Here is a 26,895-nt window from a genome sequence, read left to right on the forward strand (position 1 = left end):
AGATTACCAGTTAATTACTAGATATTAATTTTATTTTTTAGAATACAATTTTGAAAATAAAAAATTTTGCCTTAAGAGATACCAAAATTATATCAACAGATTATATTGGTAATACTTTTTTTAATAAATAAATTTGTAGAGGTCTTTATGGCACTCTTTTGGAACCAGGCCATCTGACCCAACAAGAATGCACAACAAAGTCATTACTAATGTACCAACTCCCTAATTTCATAAATTTGAGAGCCTCATGCCTAAAGAGCACTGCTCTGAAGATGACATTCAGCTAATAACCTGACTCCGAGACAAGGATCAATAAAAATTAGAGGAAAAGAAAATAGATCTTATTTCTTTATTTTTTTAATAATTCTTGGGTTTGCCCTGATGCAAAAACAGTTTATCAAAGAATTGGCTAAGAAATTCAAGGCATCTATCATGAATGGTCAGATTTGAATTTTACTCACACTAACAGAAAAAAATACTAGAAGGTATGAAACAAAGTCCAGAAGTTAAATTTTGCCTTGCTGTGCTTAAAAATTCATCCCCAAATTGCAATGCTGCTAACCACAGTAACAGGCATGCAATGTATAAAACCTTTCATCCCTTTTTGCTGTAAACTAACTCATTAAGTCTGCTGTAGTTCTTACAAATTATTGCTAAACTTTCGTTTAATGAAGCCAGTGGAAAATACTACCATGAATAAACTGATAAATGCAACCAGATAAGTTTGGAGATTTGACCACACTACGCTTCTTTATTTCATTAGTTGAGATGATCTAGGATATGGCAGTTAAAAGCCTTAATTTTGTTACCTCAGTATATCACATGGCTTGGGGACTGTGCTTTCTGTAAAGGACCTGCAACTTGAAACTCCACATTGCCCATGTTCTGCTAACATAGAAGCTTGTTCATCTTCACAACCTATTGCATGAATAAGCTGCTTATTTTAACTCACCTTTGCCATCTGTGCTTGGACTCCACTGGCCTTCAAAGCAGAAACCGCCTTCTGAGCAGCTGCTGGGCTGTCAAAGTCAACAAATCCATAACCTGGAAAAGAAAACATTTGGTTAACAAAAGAGCAACCAGCTTATAATCAAACATCTCATATCAAACAGCTGTGCTACTAGCATGGTTATTTAATAAAATTTACTTGTTGTTCAGGAGGGATGATTTGAACCCGAAGTTCTTTGTGTAGTCCCAAAAAAACGACAAGCAAAGTTCTTGAACCTTGAATTGGTGGGGATCTACCCTAGTGGATCATGCCCACTTATTACCAGAATTTTGACCAAATTGCTGACAAGCACTATAGTGGTTTTTTTTTGTGGTATCTGGTGCATATCTTCTGACAGCAACTTATTTCATAGACATCACCAAGTAAAGCATCATCTGCTATTTTTTTAACTAAATTCTTATCCAGTTTGAATAAATTATGAGTAAGTCTAAATCACATTTAGTTTATTCAGAACTGGGAAAGGAATTTAGTTTAAAAGACATGTATCTACTCAATTTTTGGTGAATTAGTCACCTTGTTGTACATACATAAAAGATGGTTAAATTTAAAAAGTGAGTTAAAACCCAGCTTCTGGGAAAGCAAATGATTTTTCTCACTGTTGCTGAAACAAAAACATGAAAAAATTTCCTGAAAGCATTTTCTATGCCATATAATGCCATCTTTAAATATTAAAATAAACCAAAAGTTCATTGTAACAAAATCCATATATTTGCAGTAACTTCCCTTCTTACTCTGAACAATAATATGTAACTAATGGATTCTAGGATGTCCAAACACCAATATACCTTGGCCTTAACAGACACTGACCTCACAGGCTGGGATTTTTAACGCAACCAGAGAACTGGATGCTCAAGGTTCACCAAAAGGCAGTCAGAGTTTGGAAGTTACTTCCACTAGATGTTATTGCAAACATCACTGTGCATTTTTCAGTCCCCTTTCTTTCCACCAGTGAACTGACCAAGTAATAATGAAATCCCTTTCCAACATTAAAGTTGGGTTAAAAGAAAACAAATTAAAAACTCAGCAACAAAAAAAACCTCTAAAGGAGTAGAAAATGGAAATATTTCCTCAAAATAAGATAGTATTTTCTTACAATATATCTATACTAAGAAAAAGTTGTGTAATGATATAACTGAACCAGCTTTAAAGTTCTTAACTTGGGAAAAACAACTCAAGCAGCCTTGTACATCAGTGAAGGCTTACTTATCCTGCCAAGAAGCCGAAAAAAGCAGCGTATTGTTTTCTGTAACATGTGGTGGTGTGGATTGTTAAATCCTGACATGAAACAAGTGAATTAGTTTGTATCAAGTTTTGCGCCATCAAGACTAACTTCCCAAACCCCAAACTAGCTTTCCATACCCATGGCAGCCTCGGTTATTACCAGCACGCTGCAGGGTGTAATACAACATTACTGACACCAAGTATGCTGTCAAAGCTGGCTTTGCCACCTTCTAGATGACATATAAACTGAAATGCTTGTTGTTCCAGTTAGTTTAAATTCCATGGTGTGTTTTTTGGCAAAAGCCAGAGATGCTGTCAATCTGTTTGTTAAACTCCAGTTAGGTATTTGCATTCTGCCTACTTATGTTCCTACTGCAATTTCAATGACAGGCAGCGAGCTTCCCTGGAGCCTCACCTTGCAGTATGGTGTCAAGGAGAACTGTTAGCTACTGCTTTTCATCAGGGAGATTTAAATTCTGCATTCGAAAAATCAGCTTCAATCTCTTAAAGCATTAATGTGAGAATTTCTGTATCACTGACAGGACTACCAAAGAGTCCAGGAACTGACAGAATGGACAGGCTAAATCAGTTAAGTGCAATCATATGCATTATCGAATTAAAGTAACTGAAATGGGCATCTCTTCTTTCCTAGTCACAATGACATCTGCATACAAGCTAGGAAAAAAAATTGCAGAAATTTCGGTTTTAAGTGCTTAAGATGGGGTGCTGAGGAGTTATACCCCTGCACTGCTTCCAAGTTCTGCACAAAAACTGTGGCTTAATTAGTGATGAACTCTGGCTACCAGATTTATGCTCATTCATGGGTGTTATGCTTATTAGCATTGTTAAATCAGCTGGCTTAATACTTCACTTTGATTAGAAATTATCCTCTTAATGGTAGAAAAAGAAACTCTGAAATTTGGTATTTCAGTGTCTGCTACCACAACTTCTCCCACCATGCACGTGCTGGGATATGATCTCACTGCAATTGCAGGGAGCGATGAAAATCAGTAAACTGATGTATCTAGCTTATCTAAAGGAGTTTTAATTTTTTTTTCCAGATGCAATTACTTTGGTGAAAATGAACCGTCTCTTTGCTCCCAACACATTCAGTAGCATATAAGAAAACAAAATTAGAGTACTGGAACATGTAATTAAGTGCTGCATTAAGCTACTTTAATCAATGGAGCTTATTTCTACAATGTATAATTTTTTCAGATGCTTAGTACAGTCGAATGGTCTTCTGTAGTTTCTCCAGGCAAAAGGAGGAAAGCTACTTTTAACTCCAATTTTGTTTTTAAAATAGAGGCAAAGTGCCAGACAGCACCATGCATGTCAGCTTCACTCCAGCTTGCCTGCGCCACTGACACAGGCTGTCTGCCGGCTCCACTGGAGACACATGGATTGAATGCACCAACCATGGACAAGAATAAGACAACTTTTGGAAGAAGAAGGGGGGAGGGGGGGAGGTAGAAAGCACTTAAAATACAATATTAACACATTTTATAGAATCAGTTACGACTTTCAGCTGAATGCAGTATAAAGCAAATATTCATACCTTTGCATTTGTTCGTGGTCTTATCCAAAATAGCCTTCGTGGATACAATTTTCCCATACCTAAAATGTATTACACATACATAAGGAAAATGAGAAAAGAACATCCCATGATAACAGATACACAAATCACCTTAGTCTATACCCTCCTACCCTTTACTCTATGCAAAATGGAACAATATATAGACTACATAAGTATGTAATGAAAACTCATATGTAGATGGAAATGACTAAAAAGATCAACAGTTTCAAGCACAATCTTGTTCTATTTGCCTTATGTTTCTCAATGGCACAACAGAATCCCACAACCAGTCAGAAAAAAGTCCTTTATAGAAAAGAATACTATACAGTTAAAATCATGGTACATATAAGACACTGTTTAAGACATAAGCTTGGACTCTCTCAGTATACAGACCAGTTATAGAAGTTCCCTTGTCAGTGCTAGGCTTGCTAGCTAACATTGTACAGAAAGAATAAAAAAAAAGAGAGGAAAAACACAACAAAACCTCAATTGACAAACAGAAAAAATATTAAATTTATTTTAGTATTATTCTGCTCTGGAAACTGAAAAGTGCAAGAGTTATGAAAGCTGATACACAAAGTGGCAAAAAATTTATGTAAATATAAACAATTTCAACTGAACTCAAAACATCCCCCAGGAAAATTTCAATTCTCTTTTCCTCATTGCCTGTTCCATAGCTTCTTGTCAACTGATGAGCCCAGGTACCAGTTTGCTAAGCAGTCCAAAGGTGAGCACACACTGATCTAAGCAACTAAGCTTGGGAAACCAAGCGGAAGCAACCCCAGCTATAAGAACAACTGCTCTTTCTGAAGTACCCTGTAATGTTTACCACAATTAGGTATTTTGGTCATATTTAGAGTAGAATTTGTTGCTGCTGGTGAAAACTTGCAATTTTCCTTGGAAGACAAATAGCAGTTTCAATTTAAAAGCAGCAACTCTGTTGGCCTCAGGAGCAGCAGAATTGGAAACGAAACACAGGTTTCCAAAGCTCCTTACCACAACCTTCTCTGTTTGCTTGTGAACTACACTCGATACAGTGCTGTTAGCACTCTAGAAACAAACCACGCAACAGAAGTTTGTTTCCACATGAGAATATAATGTAACTTCTTACGTTAACAGGTATATCTATGCACTGTGTGCTAAGAGCCTCTTTATCAGTATATAGGAAATCAAAATCAGCTGAAACTCACAAGAAATGTTATCAGTATAAAAAGAGGGAATTTGGGGAAGAACAAAGTTTTGCCAGCTTACCTACTAAATATAACTTCAACAGAGTAACTATCATTTCAAAAAGATATTATGTCAAAAGACAATTAATTCAGTTTCTGCAGTAGCTGCATAAAGTCTTAAAAATTCTTCAAAATATATAAGAAGTCTAATTAATGAAGCTTAGTTCATTAAGAGTACTCAAATAACCATTCACTTGCAAAGGGATAGTTTTTCAAAGACAAAGCCTATTTACAAAGTACTTTTCCCCTAAAGAACATTTAAATAAGTTTCAGTGTAGTTATCACTTTTTGACCAGTTTCAAGACACTACTGTTTACTCCATGAGTTAGTGTATGGCTTCAAATGGCTGTAAGGGGGTAAACCAGGAACATGGGCCACAAAGTGTTGGCTTCCTTATTTTATCAGAGATTTTGAGCATCTACACTGATAAAATAGAACTGTTCATCTACAGCCTAAAAATGTACAAGCACCAATGAAAGTCAGTGCAAACCTAAATATACCATATTAGAAAGCTGCAATAAAGCATCAGAAATTGTACCTAATAGTTGGAGGAGGTACTTCCTTATTAGTGCCACTTATTTTCAAAATATCTCATTCTATTTAGAAAGCTTTGTAATCCCTAAGTCAAAACTCCTCAAACTTTCTTCAGAATTTTTCTGAGCGAAGAATAAAAGCACATGCTATAAATGAGAGGGGTGAACTGTTCAGGTCACTTGCACCCAGCATGACATTTGACAGCCAGCATTCTCCACATCCTATCAGCTTTCCTAAGCTTCTTAAAGTGAAAAGCTCCATAACCTTTTGTGAGAAAAAGAATTCCCGAAGGATGATTTTGTCCCTGCAACGGTTTCAGTTCTTGAAAGCACAGAAAGTGGTGGTGGTAAACAACCACAGCATTGGGTATTGTGTAAACACAGGAACTCAGTCGGGTCAGATTGAGGAGTCAGGGCTGGCTGTGGACTGCACTGGCCCACCTATGCTGACACAGACCAGCCCATAAACAGGTGTTTGCATGTCTGTTCTTTACAGCAAATTTGTAGACCACCTTCCAGTGTTCAAGATGGTTTAGTAATTTCTTTCACTGTCCTAGATAGCACAGCTCCTGCAAAGAACCAGTTGCCATGGAAGGCTACCAAGAAATTTCAGCAGTATGAGTCTAGGAACAAACTGGGAACCAGTATAACAATAGCAGCTATCGTCAGGATTTCTCCTACGATTTTCCCTGTGAACAGTGCTCCCATGTGCTAAGCTTTCTACTCATGCCATGAGGTGCAGAAATGCAATTTAAAAGCCCTGATCCTGAGCAGAGGGATACAACCCCTACTCCTTGCAGTTCCTCTCAAGCGCTTCCTTCAAATGATGACCATCACAAAAACCTACTTTCTTCCCTCTGAATTCTTACAGTCCTAATATCTGCTTTTAACAGAGGCTCCCATCTTCAACTGCACATTTGTTGGGTGCAACTGCCATCAAGACCCAGCAGAAATCAATGAGCTATAAAATACATCAGTCAGGATGTAAACTGATACGTATCACTTGCTTAAAAAAAACTAAAGCAAGCAAGAGAAAATTGCTATTGCAAAGATGTCTATGATGTTAAGTCATGCCTGAAGATGATAATTTCTCTCAAATCTCATGTCCTTCTAGTTGTCTTAGGCAGCATGCTGAGGCTCTCTACTGCCCCACAGCCTTACTGCATGTTTGGTGAGATTTCCTCCCTACAGCAGAACACTGGTCTCATGGTCGGCGGATAGATTTCTACAGTGATTGGCAATTGCTCATTTCCTCTCCCATGGAGACATTTTTAAAAGTATACTTTCTTTTAAATTAATTGCCAGTCTTGAGAAATAACTGCTAACCTGGCTAGTGACAAGCAACTAGGTATTTCTCAAGGGGGTTATTTATCTCTCCAAAATAATATCAAATTAACGTTCAGCAATAGTTTTCTTTTTTTGAGTGCTTTTAACATATTGTCTCTTCAGTTTGGATTATCTTTAGAAATGGAAAATGTTTTCAGCTTTGCATGTCTTTTCTACAGAGCACCTGGACCAATGTCAGCTCATGTATTGAGAAAGAGAGGGCTTGGGTAAATAATTACCAGGGTGCATTGGGTATGGGATTAAAAGGGATATGCTCAGTAACAGCCTGTGAACTAGTGCACAAGCCATCATTATAGTCCAGAACATCAGTACAAATGTCCGCCTGGATAGGAGACAAGGAAGAAACTTGTTCAAAACCAAGTCAGGAAGAAATGCAGTACTGCTGCTTAACAGGATAATGCTTACCACTGCCCATTACATACTCTTGGTGCAGAAAGGAAAGAATAATCTTTATCTTCTTAGCTGCCCCAAAATCCACTGCCAGACAATGCGAAACACAGCACTATACCTGTGTCTTAGATACTTTTAAAGTGGAATATTTGAAGCAAAGCATCACCACATACTTTTTTAAAATCATATTGCTCAGCAACATGGCCAAAACCAGTGCAAACAATCGCTCTGACAGATTTATTAAAAATAACTTGAGATATTTTTGACATTTAAAATATCTCTAAAGCCTAATTTTGGTAACCTTCATGATATTGAGAGAAAAGGGTCTTTATAAAACTAAGTACAGGGATCAACCTGAACCACTGTTTATTTTTTTCCCTTTGTACAATAGTAGTGTAACAAACATACTTGCAAATGTGAGAGAGGTAAGAAGCATGACAAGCCATCAGAAGCATGACAAAGACCGGGGAACGAAGTAACTTCAACTCTCTGCCCCAAGTGGTTGGTTTTTTTGAGTGTTGAAAGAACTTATCTGTGTGTGCATTAAGGGAGGTACAGTAAGAACAGGCAGCGAGAGGCTTGATAAAGTTTGTCTGGAATGAATTTTTCAAATCTTTGTTCACAACAGCTTAATGTAACACACCTTAAAACACCAAACTCCCAGTGCTTTCCTTAGCACAACTTTCAAATTACCTTACAGTTTGAGCTGTGAAGGATTTCTCTACCGCCTGATGCTGACTTGAACACAAACATGCCAGAAGGATCTCTACTAGATGCAAGTCCTTGCCTCTTATTGCTGCTCAGGTCCTCCATCCTGAACTCTCCAGAACTTTGTGTTGAAGATGAACAGTGCTCTCTTTGTAACTAAATCCAATCCAGCTGTAAAAAGAGCATTCCTAGAGATCCTGCTCTTACAGCTTGCATACTGTAGCGCTGTCAGAACTCCTCTGTTATGCAGGAAAAAAAGCTGCATATCTTCTGTGTTTATTCTAGATTAATTTTTACATCTTAGCATCTTATCACTGCCCTCCATGGAATCCTCTTACTTTTAAGAGCTAGAATCATGTGGTAAAATCAGACACAGATTTTATAACATGTAAGTGGCTCTGAGTACATGAACTCCCTTTAAAAAGGAATTATGAAAGGAAAGATTGAACAAAAAAATTTCTATAGGTAGCCAATATTCTCATTAGGTGACTCAAAGACCAGAGAGCACAGCAAACAGATGCACAAGGAGGGTCATGTGAGAGGGCAGATCAGTTAATCCCAAAATATAAAGCAGATCCATATCAAAATGATCCTTACTTTAGACTAGGGTAAATAACAAGAACACAGTGCATAAATCAAATATTTCTGAAGCAATTCCTATATATTAATTGTAACACTAAAAAGAACTTGCAGATGGGGCTGCTTAGTCTGTACATCAGCTTTAAAAATAAGAGGCAACAACAAAAAGACAAATAAACCCCCTTTCTTATTCAAGATGGCTTTATTCAGCACACAACATGGTCAGTAAGCATCTTGCATGTGCTCGAAGTGCAGGAAATTCCTGCTTGAAAGGAAATCATGTTATCTTTCACTATGACAGTAAATAAATTCTCTAAACAAACACCGACTTCTGCAAATCAGTGACGTGCAACTTTTAACATAACATCCTCACCTCCTCAAATACAGAGTATTCTATTTTGAATATTATAACTCAAAACCTTCATGTGAAACTGATGGTCTTACTAGCCAAGCCCACACCACCATCTGTCTTGCTTGCAGAGCTGGTGGAAGCCGATCCATTCATCTTAGCTGAGACCTGAAGAGGAGAAACCCTAACAGTCCATGGGAAGACCTCATCTCTGCTGGAGTCTTCAGCTCCTCTATAAAATCTGGTGCAAGAAGAGCAAAGAAAATTCCCTGGAACCGAGGAAAAGAGTCAAGGCAGTTGTCTCCTGAATCCAAAAGCCAAGCACAGAGCAGCACAAAAGGTTTTATCTGGCTCCCATACCTCTCTCTCTCTGTTGCATTTTGGGAAATGGTGTACTGAACCTAAAATTCTTGCTCCCTTTTAAGCTCAAACAAACACAGGGAGTTTTTGTTTCTCTATGTAGCAAATTTTTAATTTCCCAAAAAGAGGAATTTCAGAAAACAATGGTCAATACAACACTCCTAGTCCTTGTGATAGCCTACTCTGATCCTGCTCTTTATTTATGGGTATATGTTTTCTTACAAAACCTGGATAAAGAAATTTATTCAGTCCAGCAGAATACTGAGTTTGGAGAACAGAATCAAACCATATGGTTTCCATTTTTAAATTCTTCTTCACCACATCTATGTCCTAGTGTGGAAGGAGACATTGCTGAGAACATTTTGTCTGTATTTTGTTTTCTGTTGCTGGAAGACACGCTGTTCTTTGAGAAACTCTTTGGAATAACTGAGTTGCTTTACAGCCATCATGGGCCTAAAGGTCTGTTACCAGAAAATAATGAGGACCTACCACCAAAAGCTGGACCATCATTTTCAGTGCATAATCAACTACTACAAAAAATTTGCAGTTACATTTTTCATATTCTTATTTTCACAGTTAATGAGTATGCATAATCTATCTTAGTAGGAGTTCTGGTTTTAAATTGTTGTAGATCTAAGTAAGTACTGGTTCAGTAAAATCTCCTTTACTAGCTTCAGATGTTCAAGCACTGGGTTAATCAATGCCACCAGATGTGCTCTGTTTCAGGCATTAGATCATATTTTTCACTATGTGCAAAATAGAACTTCCTTAGGAACCTATATTAAAGTGTTGCTTTGATGACACGCTGTTAAATGGTCATGTTGTTTGGACATAAAGCTACGTCCTCCTTTTCTTACTGATTGTCCCTGTGCCTCTCTGCTACTTCAGAGAGAAAGATGGTATTTTCAAAATATCCAAATATCCAAGTAGTTCTCATTGTCATTTGTTATTATTTTACTCATGAGATAAATAATACCTTCAAATAAATCAGAATTTATTATTATATTACAAAAATTAGATTTTGTTCATTAATGTAAAGACTACTTTTGAGATCTGTATACTTAAAAAAACAAAAAAAAACCCTACCCCAAACAAAAAACCAAAGCCAAACAAAAAAAATCTCCCAAACAACCCCCTCAAAACAAAACCAATCAGCCAAATAACAAAAAGGAAGACAATGCCCCTCCCAGACAATTTGCTTTACTGACAAATCAATAGTCTTACATGCTGCTGTAAATTCTTCATTAAGACAGGCAATGCTTTCTTCATAAGCTCTCTACCATTAATTCTTAATTTAAATTTTGTGTCTTTGTGCTTTCAGTAAGAATCAATGGAAAAAGTTTAAGTCACTGTCATTACCAATGCAAGTACCAGTAACAGCCCAGTGCAAACTACTATTACTTTGGTACGAATAATTTTTTATTCATGCACAGTAGGTTATAATTCTAGATTTCCCTGAGAAGTAATCAAAAGCAGCAAAATCAGATGCAGATATTCTCTCATCTCTTACAGTTGTCCATCTTTAGAGGAGCAGATGTTTTGCATAACAGACGTAGACAATTTGGCAAAGTGTGAACAAATACCTTAGTTTGTTGGACAGTTATAATGTCAACCTATAAAAAGCAGAATTTTATGAATAGGTATTTGTTTGTAGTGCAGAGGCTTCACACAAAGGTAAATACTCCTCAGAGCTAAAAATAACCAGGAATTTAAAATGCTAATGGCCAGTGAAGAGACACACAGAAGATGATTTGGAAATTATTATTTTTCAGCTACCCAATTAGTTTTTCTCAAGAGTAGTTATTTCCTGGTTTAGACAAAGATGAGTTGTGGGGACAAGGAAGACATGCTTTTAGAATCAGGAAACATTTGCTTCCTCTTGTTCTTACTTTGTAGAGATGTGAATAACCTCTACCCATTTCTAGAAGCTGACTGAAATTCAAGGGGAAAGAGTCCTGTTAGCATCCTACAGCGTTTTTTATGTCATTTTGCAAAGGTTTTTCAATTAATATGCTTCTATTTGCACAACAAATTGATTATCTTAAAAGCATTACCCACTGTACAAAGTCCTTTTATTTAGCATAGCTGAGGAAAACTATGGGTTTTAGCATCTCAGGGAATTTTAAATGTTTCTGACATATTTCAGCTGACACTGAGGCAGCATTGCTAATGTGGCTTTCTAGTGTGTAGTAAAGGAACATATTTCTAACAACTGCCTGCAAAGGTGTTTTCTCTGTTCGTCTTAAATCAACAAAAATGTAAGTGGGTTTATTTAATTTTACTTTATAAGATTATAAATGTGGCAATATGTGAAAAAACAGTTATTGTTCAGCACTATGATGACACAGTCATGGGGGGAAAAAATTTTAAAACAATCCATTAAGACACACATACACCCCCTCACAAAGCGCTCACATTGTACCCTGTCAGGCAACAAGAAGAATTCACCTGAATCTACTTTGAGAAAAAACACAGCAGTAGCATCAATCTGAAAAGAGATTTAAAAATTTCAGTTTAAAATCTTTACATTAAGGTTTGTTTGAGGGCTTTTTAAAGTTAATTTAAAAGTAAAAAAAAAAAAAAAAAGGCAAATTCTGAAGGATGAACCTGTAACTTTTACTCTAGGCTCTGACAAATTTATCAGCATCTGTAGCCTCAGTCACACCACTGAGGATATGAATTCAGATACTTGGCAGAGCTACGATTAATAATAACTTTCTCTTCAGATAGAGATTTTTGTCAAAGCCCTGCATCTTGGCCTATCCTTGCTCAGCTGCAACATGATTTTACTACTAAATACATGGCATTTAATTTCCTTTTAATCTTTCATAGGCTAGCAAGAAAATAATGCTCAACTTTATGGTAGGGAAGAGACCAACACAACAGCTCCAGACACTGAAGAAGGAGAGACCAATGGCAGAGCTGACATCCTGCCCAGCGCAGTAGATCAGCTTTCATATTTCATAGACTCTTAAAGACTCTCCTCATCCTAATGATTCTTATGAAAGCCAGGGTACTAACATGCTGGTCCTAAATTTGTTGATTACATAGATGCTTTAACCGTGAAGACACAAGATGTCAGATGCTGTGAAGAAAAATGGAATTTCAAGTAACAAATAGTGACAAATGATCCCATTCAATACTTTTTGCAGTCTCTGCCCCTGCAGTAACCCAACCTGACTTCTCACAAGCTGAGGTGATTTAGCATAATCTCTGAACCATCTGCTAGGCTATCTGTCAGTTCAGTAGCCTTCTTACTTTACAGTTTATAGGTTAAGCAGGATAAATAACCTATCAGAAACACAAACAGATTTGCCTCTTTGACACACTTTGAAGTGCAAGTATTGTCTAAGTAACCACAGCTTGCCTACTTCTAAACTGAAGAAAAAAAAAATCAAAGTAATGCATTAAGCCAAATGCCTGTTCTTTCAGAAAAAGAAATTGTTTATCATAAGCTTTACAGTTTATGAAATCAACAGTTCAGGAGAGCTAAACTAATTCTTCCTAACTAATTTTTGCCTGCACTCCTAGGAGATTTTTCCCCTTTACCAATTTAAAAACACACGTGAAGTATTTTGAAATATGTAAACTATGTAGAGTTAGGTTTTCAAACATCTGCTTGCACGGACAGCAACGCTGGCTGACATTAAAACTGCTGTTTCCTGCCAAAGGTCTTCTTAGTTTTTGATGATCAACATGAGTGAAAGACCACTCTGCATTTCTCTTATCAATTATGTGGTACTGCTCTTTTGAGAAAAATATTTTAAGTATCAAGCGATGTGTGCAAATCAGATTGAGTGGTATAGAAACTGATTTGTTACTACTCTACTGCTAATATATAATACTGTAATGTATATGAAGTGCTCTTTCATTGAAAGCATTACAGAAAGTTTTACTATAAGACATGGAACTGAGGAAGATTCGTATGAAAATGGTTGTAGTCATTCGGACAGTCACAAATAAATAAACTTCAGAATTATCACAAATTATAAATCCACTGACATTTTAAGAAGATCCACACAAGAAATTACCAGTAAATGCTACACCATCAGATAAAACAAGACTCTCAATGCCTGCCTCACAAAGCATGCTGTGCTTCCTAACCTGTACTGTGCAGCATCCTGTTCAGCAGAGCAAACTCTAGAAAATCTTGATTTACAAAAAAAAAAAAAAGAAGATAATTAATTTAAAAGATATTAATAATTCTTGGCTAACTCACTTTTTAGTACTACAATCATTCTTACTTAACAAAACACAGGATAATCTACATTTTCTGCAGCAATCTGCATGTTCAACTAGGGAAGAGGCTACTCAGGTATATGGGAAGAGGTTACAGTTTCCTACTGTTACAAGATGGAAGAACAAAACCATGTTATTTTAAGAAAGCAAATGGTCTCACCCTGTTGTTTTCTTACCCTACTTCTACAGAATGGATACAAATTATTCCTGGGGTAAGAACAAAGTGCTACAAAAAATCTGCATTTAACACACAACTGAAAGCAAAACATGAAATAATAATATTTGCAAATAAATTATCATAGTTCCTGTAGCTCCAAGAAGGAATATACCATAAAGTTTTATGTAACCACGAAAAACAGAGCTTTTTTTTAATAATAGTTCATTTGCAAGGAAAATAACAAAGTACCACAAAGGTTAAAATTACACATCTGAACTATTATTCCTACAGTCTAGCAATTTCTTTTAGCCCTTTTTCATACTGAAAAATGATCAATACTCAAGACAATGAACTGGGAAGATGAGAAATTAACCCAGATGAATGCTAACATGTATTTATAAGCCAAGCTCATGGCAGGCCTGGAGATGTGCATGTATTGATTTACCACTTCTAGCTGTTTTAATCTGAAGTAAGGCAGTATTTCTACATTACATTTCAACAGATGATGCCCCAAAAATATGCCATCAAAGTCTTGAAAACCACAACACTGAAGATAGCTATAGTACAAGGGCACTTTCAGCTACATCCCATTTCCTAAGCTCAGATCTGTCAACTCCGAACTATAAAAAAATTGTTTCACATATCAAGCAAATTACATACATCCATCCATAAAAAAATACAGTCAAATGTACGTCCATACATAATGATTTTTCTTGCATTTATTTTGTATTGAAGATTTCTGCTTACTGAAACAATATCTATCATTGTAAGTTTTTCAAAACATGTCAATGTATTTTGTATATTTTCCTTCTGGTCTTGTACTATTAAGACAACTCAAAGCCAACAGGATGACTCCAAGATCTGGCCTACTGGGTTAAAATATCTTATGCACAAAGACACCTGTTTGTTCTACCTCTATCTTTCACTAATTTAACACCCTCCCTTGAAAAGTGTTGACTCCCTCTCTTCTGCCTGTGATGCAGAAGAAGGAAAAAACCCAATACCTTCAAGTAACTTCCAGTCTCTCTGAACTGCATTTTAACAGTGGTTCTTTTACGAAATGCTCATAGTAACATCTTGCTTTCAATTGCTATTCTATTCTGGAATTAACACCTCATAATGAAGACACTATACAATAAATAGAGTATGATCTCCTTTAATTTCTGGTAACCTAATGGCAGTCATAAGAACAGCACTAAATGGACAAATTATTCAAAATCACTGTTAAGCCTTTCAGAGGCCTTTTCCCCTTAATAGTATGGCATGTAGACTTCATCCTTTTTGAATCTGTTTCTGTAGCCTCAAGTCCCAGCTGTGCTGAATAGCAAATATCTCCATTTCAGTAGGGAAAATTGTTCTAGTAAAGTAGTTCCCTCTAGGGGTCAATATACTTCAGAAGGGCATTTAAGTGGCTATATGTAATGGAGTAGAGACATCAGTTCACATATTATTGATTGTAACTGCATGGCTCTGTTGAAAAGATGCCTGCAGTAGTATAAGTGCTGAGATAGAGGCGTGCTATGTATTAAAAAATACTACCCATCTGTTGCCAAATTTTAGATAGATGAGCAATCACAAGCTGTAACATAAAATCTAAAGTGCACCCTCTGCGGCTGATGCGTTGGGGTCATATTCAGTGACACTTCCTCAGTTTCACACTGCTTAGACAGTTTTTTGAATATTGATTGAACCAAGCAGGAGGCAGAGTTTGATTTCTGCAGTTTTGCAAAGAGTATTTAGTAGAAACTTATATAGAAATTTGCTTTCAGTAGCTTAAATATACCACTTTCTTTAAAAACTTCATTAAGCTGTTCTGATCCCATCATTATAGCAACTAGCCAAGGACAACTGAAGCCTTCAGGAACCACTGCAACAGTCAGCCCACTCAGCCCTCAGCTGCAGACAGTCCTGCAGTCACAGCACATCACACACTACCAGACTGCCATGGAGAACACAGCAAGCTGGCTGAAACCAATGTGATGCCCAGACACTCTTCTCCAGTAACTTTCTGCATAATGACTATGCCAAATACCATCATGGAAGGGTAAGTCCAGACTACACTTTGGCAGTGTGCCCCAAGGAAGCACCTGATCACTGGGACCACAGTGAAATGCACAGATGATGGAGGTTAATCCTAGCCTAGCAGGAAAAGCCTAATCCATAAGCATTTGTGCAAAGGAGTGAGTCAATACTATGTCAGCTGGGCTCAGAGAAAATTGGGATCCTTCAGCTGGCTGTGTCAACTTCAAGCTTGGATGGAATCTGCATTAAGCAGAGTAAGACATAGCTTCAGAGTTTCTTAAAACAAGCAGCCTTAGGAATTTGTCAAACCCAGAGCATCAGCAGATCCCACAGAAAGGACTAGTCAAAAACCAAATTCTTACACAGAGTCAAGAAAAATCAAACACTGCATGACAGTAAAGCTGACAGGCAAGCCCAAAGTCATTGAAGTCAGTCCTGTATCACCAACTTCTTGAACATATGCCAGCAGGGAAGCTTGTATGACATGGTCACAGTGTTTCTGGGCTTTACAGACGTTTTTATTTGAGAGCCTGAGATGATTATTTCTTTGCCTGCAAGAGGGCAGTAGAACAAACTTTACTCTTAGAAGTGATAAAGTACTATATGAATGAAGCTGTAACTTCTATTTGAGGATGAATCTCAATGCCTACACTTCAGATTTTAAAATAGTTCATTTTCTAATTTTTTCCAATCAATTTAACTAAACAAGATGCCTAAAACAATTCAAATAGAAATATTAAAATACTTTTTTATGAAAACCATTCAGAAGCAGGGAAATGTAATGGATACAATTACCACATACAAAAAGACTGAGAATACAATGGCTATACCCAGTGTCAGAAAACCACCCATTAATAAAGAGTTAAATAGCATCTAGGTCATTCTACTGTCTTTCCTGCACACCCTCAGCTCACTGCGTATCGGAAATGCTGTGTGGGAAGGCCAGGGAACTAAACTCACAGACCAAGTATGACTCAGACTGCAGTAATTTAGTGATACTTTTATTCTCTTAAATTACCTTTGGGATTAAAAGAATCCACACCCTCAACATGAAACCAAATCACAGCGAAAGGAAAGAAACACATATTCACAGATATTTGAGTTAACAAAAGGTACCTAGAAACAAACTAATTGTTAATGGTAAGGATAGAAACATTTCCTGTAACATACTAATATGGTCTGAACAGAAGGAGGTGAAAAATTTGAGCCCCAATCAGATGTTCTTCTGAAAGCCTGATTGGGGATGATCTCAGCAACAGGAATGTCAGAGAACTCCCTCCCAAAAATATAAAGAATTGTCATAGCCAAATGCTGATCTCTGCCACTAGAGGAAAGCAGCTTGAGAGAAACAGCCTCACATCTCCTCTACCACTGAAGAAACTGAACTCAAGAATTGTCAAATATCTTTCGTACAAGCATAAGGAGAAGTCAACTACAGGATCCTAGAGAAGGGAGAACACCAGAGACCAAACAGAAATCCAGTTCAATTCCTGAGGAAAAATTAAAATTTCTGCAAATTCTCTTCCTCTGAACAAAGCAGAAATTTGAGAAGGACACTAATGAGCAGAGGAAAATGTTGCTCTCAGAAATACTCCCTCCTGACTATAATAGAAAATTCTGAAAATTTACTCTTTCCTCTGCAATTAAAGCTGCTGCCCTGTCCCCCACTTAAAGAAAAGACAAAAAAAGGCACAGTAAGTACCCAAAAATGAAGAGCAAAATTAACATGTTCTAACAGAACTAAGATGTCACAAGAACTTTAAGGTTTTCATACGCAGAAACAGAAATTAATTTCCACTCTTTCATAGCAAAAATTTAACTGATTTTGTTGTGATATGAAGATCAGGGGATGCCCTTTTCAGAAGGCTTTTAATAGTACATTGTAATACAATTATAAAAAAATGAGCATCTGGCTCAACAGCTATATATTTAGATGTATTCTGTTCTGTTGCTAATTAAACTATCTTTTTTTAATCCCATGAGATAAAGAAACAAACAATGTTCCCATATTACTAGGATACTTACTCAGTAACCAGCTACCTTTGATAGTCAAGTCTCACTGCTGCCCACCTTCAGCAACATCAAAAACATGAGCCTGTGCTCCTCAGACTACCATCTCAACCTCAGGTCAAGCATTAGATGGGAAACAGTTGATCAGTGACAGTCAGGGCTGCCCTCTCTTCCTGAGAGAACCACTCTTTTCAAAATATTTAATGACATCTGCAAAACTGCACAATTCTGAGTGAGTATCCTAGAGACTTCAAAGAGAATGAACAAATATTTTACTGAATATGCAATAAATAAAATGGGTGGAAAAACCTTTGGAATTTCTCATGGAACAAAGTCATATGCAATTCACTGGGGAAGAACAGAGGACTGGGACAGATTCTTGTATATTTTTATAATGTCATATCTCTGAATATTTGGAAGATGTTCAAAAAGCATTGATCCTAATTTACATTTAAAAAGTACACCCCTGCTGAAGCTTTGGTATGATGACAGACTTTTCAGCAGCAGTCCTGGCTAATTGTCTTTCAGTCCTAGTTCTGCACCTTTGTTCCAAAACGTGGCAGCCCTGTAAACTGTCACTGACAAAAAGGAACACAGAGCAAGACTTGCCCTCTCAGTATATGAGATCTTCAAAATGTAGCACTCAGAACTCAGCCAAGGCATTCAGACTTAACATGGGGCAGATTTCTGCCTGGGGTACTGCACAGCTACAGGTTGGAAAGAAGAAGAAAACACAATGCCTAAAGAAAGAGCCAGAGACCGTGGAGTTCATCTGGCACTGCACAATTTATGCAGCTGAAAAGCTCAGCCCTGACTATCAAATAAATTCTAATGCCACACTGTGGAGCAGTAAGTGGTTTTAGACCCCAGCACTGGCAATAGGGGTGGGGTTCTGAGGGTGCTTTGTGTTTTCCAGGACCAGGCCTTTGTGAGTGAACTACAAACAGACAGCTTGAGTCAAGCCTGCCGTCACCTATGGAGCATAGGTAAGCATTTCTGTTTTACACCACTGGTGTTTTTGAACACACCAGTTCCTTGGGGATTTTACATATACACTAAATAAAATTATGAACTGAACGATAAAACTGTGCTAGTGTCTGGGCTCCAAAAGTTCTTCAGTTACCCTTTCAGTAGAGTCTTTGACACCAGAAACAAGTAGTTTGGCTGTTTTCCAGATCTTTAGATCATTTATTTCTGGCATTAAGAGTTTGCAAATAAAGGATTTGAGATTTCTCATGTATTTGTATTACCCTGCATTCTCCTGATTTTAGATCTTTTAATAATAAAATGCTTATTTCACTATTGCATTCACTCACACATTAAAGAAATAGCTCTTACTAATGCAACAGAATAATTGCTGATAATTTGATAGACTTATGAAAGCTTATTAGTGACTACACATAAGCCAAAAAGCAGAACTAGGATTTGAAATATTAATAATGACCTAAGTTCACAATGTTCTCTTAGGAAAAAGTACTGATCCACACTCTGTCATTTAAAGATAGTATGTAAAATTACACAACTGCACAGAAAACGGAAAACAAACATTTAAAAAGAACACACATCTTGGGCTAACATATTCCAGTTAAGAAGGCCAAAATGATCAATTAATTAAATGTAATTATTTGTAATCAAAAGTGAAGTTACACACATCTTGGTAGGTGATTTTCTTCTTTTGGAATAAGATTAAAGTAAGAGAAGAAATGGAAATTTAAGAGGGAGAATAGAGTACAAATCAGAACATATTTCTTCCACTGAAGTTGGTTCTGTTAATGATTAACTTTACTCACACAGATTATTTCAAGTAGAATATTTGTACTAGTAACAGTGTCAAAACAGACTCCAAAGTTTTCTCTTTTTGAGTTTTCATTGGTGTTTCTTGCTCTATGTCCATGTATCATTACATTATCAACATTCAAATTAAAATTTGACTTTTCTTCACAGGTACTGCACATCTATCTGCAAAAATCAGATATTTAAATGATGAGACATTAATTCTTCTCTCAACCACCCTTTAGTGATTTAATTTTCTCCAGAGTTGCTTTGAGTCTTGAGTAAGACACTGCTCAAACTGAACTGAGGCAACTGACATTTCTGGGGTAAAACTTTAGGAGTAGTGGGAAAACAACTGAGGATCAAGGCTTAACATTTTGTGGAGTTTTTTAAAGATAAGTGTTTTTTTTCTATTTCCTCAGTTACAAGATTCAATGGAAGTAGTAGGATCTGACCTAACTTGTTCATCTATATTTACTATTGCTTTCATTTTGCAGGTAAAACATAAATATTTATTATCTGGGTTGCATAGTATTTGGAAGTGTTGTTTGTCAACTCTAAATGTAGCACGGCAACAATGTGGGTAAAAAGAAGGTTGATAGGTTACAAAAATAAGTGACTGGCTTTATAATGTATCAACATCAGATGGATCACTTTTTCATTTCAAGGAGTTAATATTACAGAAATCAGAGCTAAGCAGAATGAACCTTTAGCAAACAAAGTCAAGACTTCACAAGTTTTCTATGAGTTATGTGAAACCACATGGATGTTGGACATTGGATATAAGAATCTGCTTGCAAATACTGGTCCTGCTTTCTACGCTGAATGGTATTCCGAAGAAAAGGGCAAGCTTAGTGTAAGCATGCTGGGGCAAAAACCAGCTTGGGCTCTAAGCTGAGTCAGTTCTGAACTGTTTCTGACTGAGATGTCTGCCTAACCAGACTGACAGAAAGGGCAGTTTTTTGGCATTATGGAACATATGAAGCCTGATTAGTACTTGTTAACATTTTTAGTAGTCCACTGGAATTACACAGTCCCCTTCAAGATGTTCTGGAATTACTGGTTATTCCAACGAATAACTGCTGCTACCACTGCACATCTGCGTGTCAGGTCCCCGCCATTGCCCAAGTTGCGAACTGGGACTCTGATCAAAGGCATTCCAACAGCTGCCACTGGACATTTCTTTCCTGCAGCTCTGTGGTTGCATCTCTGTACAACAAATACCTTCAGACTTGCAAATGCTCATAGATTTTACAGGCCCGATGCCACCAAATCAGCTTCTTGTTTTCCAAGGAGAAATCTTCAATGGTGGTAACTTTTACCAATCTGTTTTCCTAGTGCTTCTTTTACAAGCAGCTGCAGCTGAAACATTCCTTCCACTCTCTTTTCCTTCCTCACCCCCCACTTCCTTAAGGAAATTCCATGGGATCACCATTCCTCTGGCCCCACACTGCAACGAAACTCTCATCTCCCAGGGGAGATGGAGCTTGTGCAATCACTGGATCCCTGCATCTGCAAGCATGGGACAAACACAAAGTTCCTTCGTGCAGCTGTATTCTGATGGCTTGTTTTTTAAGCAGTGTGCTGTGGGGAACTGCTGATTACTGTTAGGCCAAATGAAATACTGAGTTTGAAAAACTTCAATTTTTGCCTAATCACAAAACAGAAAGAGAACATTAAAATTATATGTCTTAAATTCAAGGCATCTCAAGAGACTCTCTGCATCTGGAGGACAGGACTCAAGAAAAGTATTTTAGTTTTCTCTCAATTAAAATTTCCCCAAAAATACCTATGGGTCTCTAAAGACATTCTACAAGAAGGCATTATTGTAAAAAAAAACCAACCTCAGAACTTTTCAGAGATTTCAATGTGGATTTCATTTGATCATGAGTGTAAAGCTGTCTGAATTTTATTTCTGACTAATTAAAGTACTAACACTGAGGGGAAGATAGAGAATCTTTCTTCATGTCATGCCAGGCTAGGAACTTCGTAACATGACTGCTGAAAGCAGTTGCTAAACAACAAAGGAAATGACTATTTAAACCAAACATCAATCTCCAGGCCAATCACAATTCCCATAGCATACCATGCAAATGCCTCACCACTGACTGTGGAAGTCAAACTCTAACAAAAAGGGGCATTTCAGCCTCCATAGCAGGCCTACATCTCTCCAGTGCTTTTGGCAAAAGGAATATACAAAAATGAATACTGATTCTCTTGAGCTGTGGAAATGTGATACCTATATTTGACAGTAACCTCATAAACATTTGTCAGCTAAGACAGAAGCTAGCAGAGCCAGTTTACATACCATACTGGCATGTAACTCCTCCTCTGACAGTTTGTCTAGTTGAGAAACTGGGTGCATCATCTGGGCAGAACATAAGTGAGATTAACTAAATCCTGGTCCTAGGGCTCCTGAGGGTGTTTCTATGCAGTGGTCCCACACCACTGTGCACCTCCACAGGAAACACCACTGGCACAATCAGTGAACATATCTAGGGAGTCCATCTTCACCATTCTTGGTGGTGTTTGTTCTGAAGAGCAAAAGTGAGTGAAAACTGAAGCTAAGGAAAATATACTGCAGACAACACAACTCCCACACCATGACACACGCCTTGAAGAGGGAATAAAGAAAAATACGATGCTGGTACCATACAGAGCTGAACAATACAAATCACACACTATTCACTTACTACAGAATTTATCTCCTCCTACAACCAAACAACATTCTGTAACCCTGGTGTTATTTATTCAGAGATGTATGCAATACTACTAATTTTAAAATTGCATACATAAAACTGTAAATAAGAAATTTGCAGAGGGCTTCTTTCTACCCTAAAAAAGTAAAAACAATACATAGGCTCTTGCTTCACTATAATCAGTAATAACACAGTTCTCAAAGAGAACAGTCTCAGAGACACTGATGTATCATATTTGATTATGTGACATGAAATCATATTCCACATAATTATGAACGCAATACTTCACTGGTATTGCAGCTGACAAACCATGAAAGAAAAATGGAGAATAAAGGAGAAAGATATGATGAGAAAATACTTCAAAAAAAATTGAAAAATTTAGCTGTGAAGCCTTACATTCCACTTTCCTTTACTCACACCATCTATCTAAAGGGGTTGCATTCATGTGCTACAGACATTTCCATGGACTGAACTAAGCAGCAGTGACCTGCCCAGACCACTCGCCCAATAACTTAAATGCAAGAGATGGTCAGAGCATTTCCTAAAGTCCAGACATGTCTTTTTTCTAATGAGACATCCTAACCAAAATTAGCAAATTTCTTGCTTTTCAGTTATGGCAGCACTGCCAGCTTCCTGCTACAGTAAATGTTTGAGCTCCAGGTCACCACTTTTCAGTCCTGAGTGTGTTGAAGTAGATGGGAAAAGGCAACATGGGGAGAGGTCACAATTACACATCAAGCAAAGAACATGGAAACATTAATATGCTAATGGTCATCACTTGACTTAATGAAAATATGTGTTTTATTAAGAGCAAAATAAACTGAGTAAAAGAGACATGGGTTAAGCCTGAAACCTTGAAATGTCACCCCGGACTGGGGATTGTCAGGAGAATGAAGGGTCTGCTGCATCATCCTCATTTAATGATGTAAATGTCACAAAAGGAGGTCTCTGAAGAAATTCAACATTACAGAGATGCCGTGCTGCAGGCTAACAAGCAAATCATAAGCAAGACAGTGGAAAGTACAGGGTTTAGGAACCACATGGCTTCAGCATAAAGGTCATCCTCAGCAAAGCACAGCACTTAGTGAGACTCTGGAAAGCACCTTGAAAACATGTCAAAGCAAGTTACAAACTCCTGACTGAATCTGCTAAGACCCAAAAGTATAAGTCCCTAATCAGATAAGCAGACTCAACAATTTCAGTGAATAACTGGAATGGATTTAATCTCTTATCTTCAGATCCAGATATTAAATGAGTTTTAAAAAATCACTGCCTAAGACTCATCAAATAAGAAAGTACAATTAAAGCCTAAATAATGTATTCAAGAACATAACAACTGAAGGAAACCTACCAAGTATTGATAGCCACACCAGGAGAAGGAAGAAAAACTAGGCATGGCTGAGGCTACCACTGCTTCAACAACCCTGTCAAACCAGCTTCATGGCAGAGGCTTACTCAGTGAAGATCTCATGCAATGGCACTATATGGTTGTGAAAAGAAACCACACAGCAGCGTCAGGCAGCTTCCTACAGGCTTTCCCAAACTATGCTCATTGGCTCCTTTCCTCTGCTCTTCTCCTTCTATTTAGCTGACCACTCCTGTCTAGCCTCCCACAGAAAAGACACTATCTGTGGGCCATTGTATCGATTGCTTTGCCTACTTTACACACCTGAAGGAAAGCTCTTACGGCCAGGACTGACTCACATTGTGTCCCCCCAACACTACTTTCATTCTAGGTTGACTGTTATGACATTCTTGTGACCAACATAATATCTAATTTACTATTCCCCACACTTCTGCCTCTGGCACAATTGATATGAAGAAACTTGTTTTCCCAACACAGAACTGGAGTAGCACGCTTAGGTTTGAATGAACTATACAGAAACACAGCAGCTTCATTTCCCGCACAAAAGCCAATAATACTGTCTGAAAAATAGTTATGTTCCCAAGTAAGCCCTCACAACAAAAACATAATCTGCTCTTTTCATTTTGGAAAAGAGGGAAAAAGGCTTCACCTAATAGAAAAACAGAAAGAACAAATCAGATGAAGGTGGAGACAGATTTGTAGAGACATATACTGGCAAATTGTGCTCTTGCCAGGAAACTACTTTTCCAAAGAGCTGGTGAACATTTGCTAACTGTGTTCATAAACACTGCACAGCTGTGCTACAACAGGATAGCAAGCCCAACACTTCCATAACTTGATAAGAGGTTTCTCTAGTGATTCACTAAAACTAATTAACCAAATAAAAACATGGCCAAAATTAGCACTGCTAGCTGTCATGAGCAAGAACTAAAGCAAATATTGACTAAAGCAAATGAAAGTCATAGTTATAACATGATCCCACACACAAGAACTCTGTAGACTTTTCTACCTTGTATTCTGAGGGATTCTTTCAAAAAGCAGGATGCCTCTACAATAACCATCAGTGAAAACAACTTTGCAGTTTATGACACAAGTCCATGATGATAAGGGAAAAAATCTCTGCAGATGGCATGTTTCTGGTATTAGCAGTAACAATGATGTTTTTAACCATTATTTCCTCAACACACAGGTGTTTCTCTGTCTTGTCTGACATCAGCCAAAAGATACAAAAGAAGCCAGTGACCTTTTTCTGTACATCTACTGAAAGCTGCTTATTGCCAACTAGCAAGATTATTTCTACAATATGTAGAGCAGCATTTCTATCCACTCTTAGCATCAAACACACCAGCAGACATCCTCTTAGGACAGCAAGATTCACTCTATATGAGGAAAAGAAGCTAAAATTACTCTGAAGCCTCCCAGTAAAATCTTAGGCATTGGGAAACAGCTAATGAAAACATACCAGAGACCTGGAGTAAAAAGCAGTTTCTTTATTGACTTCAGTGTGTCAAAGATTTTATTCTCTATTTTTTATTGTCTGAGCCTAAACAAGGAATGTGGCAGGTTCACTTTTAAGAGTATCTTGCCCTCTATGTCCTAAAAGTTTAGGCAGATTTGTAGGAAGAAAACAGTTTGCATCTGAAACTTGAGAGTGTCTATAAAAATGGATTACTGAGCTTCTGTGAACAGGGTGCTGTCATTTCTCTCTTACTGCCGCATGAAGTTAGTTGCTAAGGGACTATGTTGGCCAACCCTAAAATTTCCAGACATTGCACTTGATTCCTCAGCAGAAATGGAGAATTTTGAGACAGGGCCTCCTTTCCTCTCAAGTAAGATGCTTAGGATAGAAATATCTCACAGGAATAAATGCCATAACCTTTCAAGACTGTAAATTCATATCAGAATTGATTTAACAGCTTCATGGCTGCAGTTCTAATTCATGCTGTTCCAACTACAATTATTTAGTGAACAGCAACAACAAAATTAGAATCTTTGGCTACCCAAAAGGAAGAGGACCAGTTATAGCAAAGTAATGAACATGCTTTTCTCTAGACTGTTCATACATGGATGACATCTGAAACTGTGCAATCCAAAATGTCCTCAGAAAGAGATTAAGGAGCTATAGTAACCACTGCACAAATAGTAGTTACTGGGCGGCTCCAGTGCAAAATAACCTCACAGCTCTGTCCTAACATAACATGAGTGCATAGGCCAAGGTTTCTTCATCAGTTCAAAAGACAAAAACGGGAAGGAAAAATCCACTTCTGTAAAACATGCATTTGCAACTAAAATTCAAGTTACAAGAGGTCACTGTCACATGGGAAGCTGTATAAACATTTAATTTACCAACAAATATTTTCACAGGTTGATAACTGTTCTTCTATGTAAAAAACAAGGATTTAATTTGCTGTTGGAAAAATGAGCAAAGAAAATGATTTTTTTTCTTTAAAGACCTGAGAACAAGTTGTTTTTTTAATAAATCTAAAATTACTTATATGTGACTACTACATTGAAAGTTCAAATTCTTTTTAAAGAAATAAAATCAAAACTCTATAAATTAGGTATCAGAATTTTTGCAATATAAGCTGGGATCCAAGAATTAGAGGTTTTCCTAGCTGTTTTTCTTACTTGTGTTGTGCTCTTGGGTATGTATGTTTATATATTCTTAGTTTTTTATCTGCTAAATGAAACATAAAATTATTTTAAGGGTCTCAGCAGCATTAAATACAGATCTCAGGGATTGTTCATTCATTCAGGACAGATTTGGATGTTTTCTTACATGTCGTATTGAAAACTTAGCTGAGTACTTTTGATTTCAAAATAATCCAGAAATTGCACTATGAATTTCAGAAGTACTAAGAATTTTTAAAGTTCAGTGAAACATTTAAGTAAGGCAATTTTAAACAGTGTATAAACAACGTAACTGCACAAGTCTCTTGACATACAACTCACATTTGAAAGTAACTAAGAGGCATGCACTGCTGTAAAAATTAAAAAATAAAACTAATAACTCACACGAGTAAAAATTCTCAAGTTAACAACATTGCTTGAAAACCTTCTGCTAAGCCAAGTCTATCCAGAATTCCAGTCACTAGAGAAGATACTTACGTGGGTCGAAAAATCATAAAAATAATTGTGCAGTAATGTACAGCCATAAATTAGTTTGAAAGTAGGATAAGCCTTCAAATGCACACTGTAATTTACAGCAATGCAGAAAAATTACTTGAGAAGTTTGTATCAACAGATTATCTTGTGGAGAACAGAGGAGATCCTCTCTGCAGGTCCTTAATAGCAAGTTTCATATTTAGGTATTAATTTAATTTATCTG

The 26,895-nt window shown here is 37.1% G+C and overlaps 1 protein-coding gene across 4 annotated transcripts in view; it reads right to left on the reverse strand.

The window, feature by feature from the left end:
* Positions 1 to 26,895, reverse strand: part of RBMS1 (RNA binding motif single stranded interacting protein 1) — a 143,275-nt gene that overhangs the window by 36,270 nt on the left and 80,110 nt on the right. For all 4 annotated transcript variants that reach the window (XM_071561627.1, XM_071561626.1, XM_071561628.1 and 1 more), the window contains exons 3-4: positions 3,789 to 3,847; positions 953 to 1,044 (exon numbers count right to left, since the gene is read on the reverse strand). In XM_071561627.1, coding sequence (XP_071417728.1) covers positions 953 to 1,044; positions 3,789 to 3,847 — 151 coding nt within the window. The remainder of the gene's footprint in view (positions 1 to 952; positions 1,045 to 3,788; positions 3,848 to 26,895) is intronic.

The sequence above is a fragment of the Pithys albifrons genome, chromosome 8 (assembly GCF_047495875.1).
Source record: "Pithys albifrons albifrons isolate INPA30051 chromosome 8, PitAlb_v1, whole genome shotgun sequence".
Classification (NCBI taxonomy): Eukaryota; Metazoa; Chordata; class Aves; order Passeriformes; family Thamnophilidae; genus Pithys; species Pithys albifrons.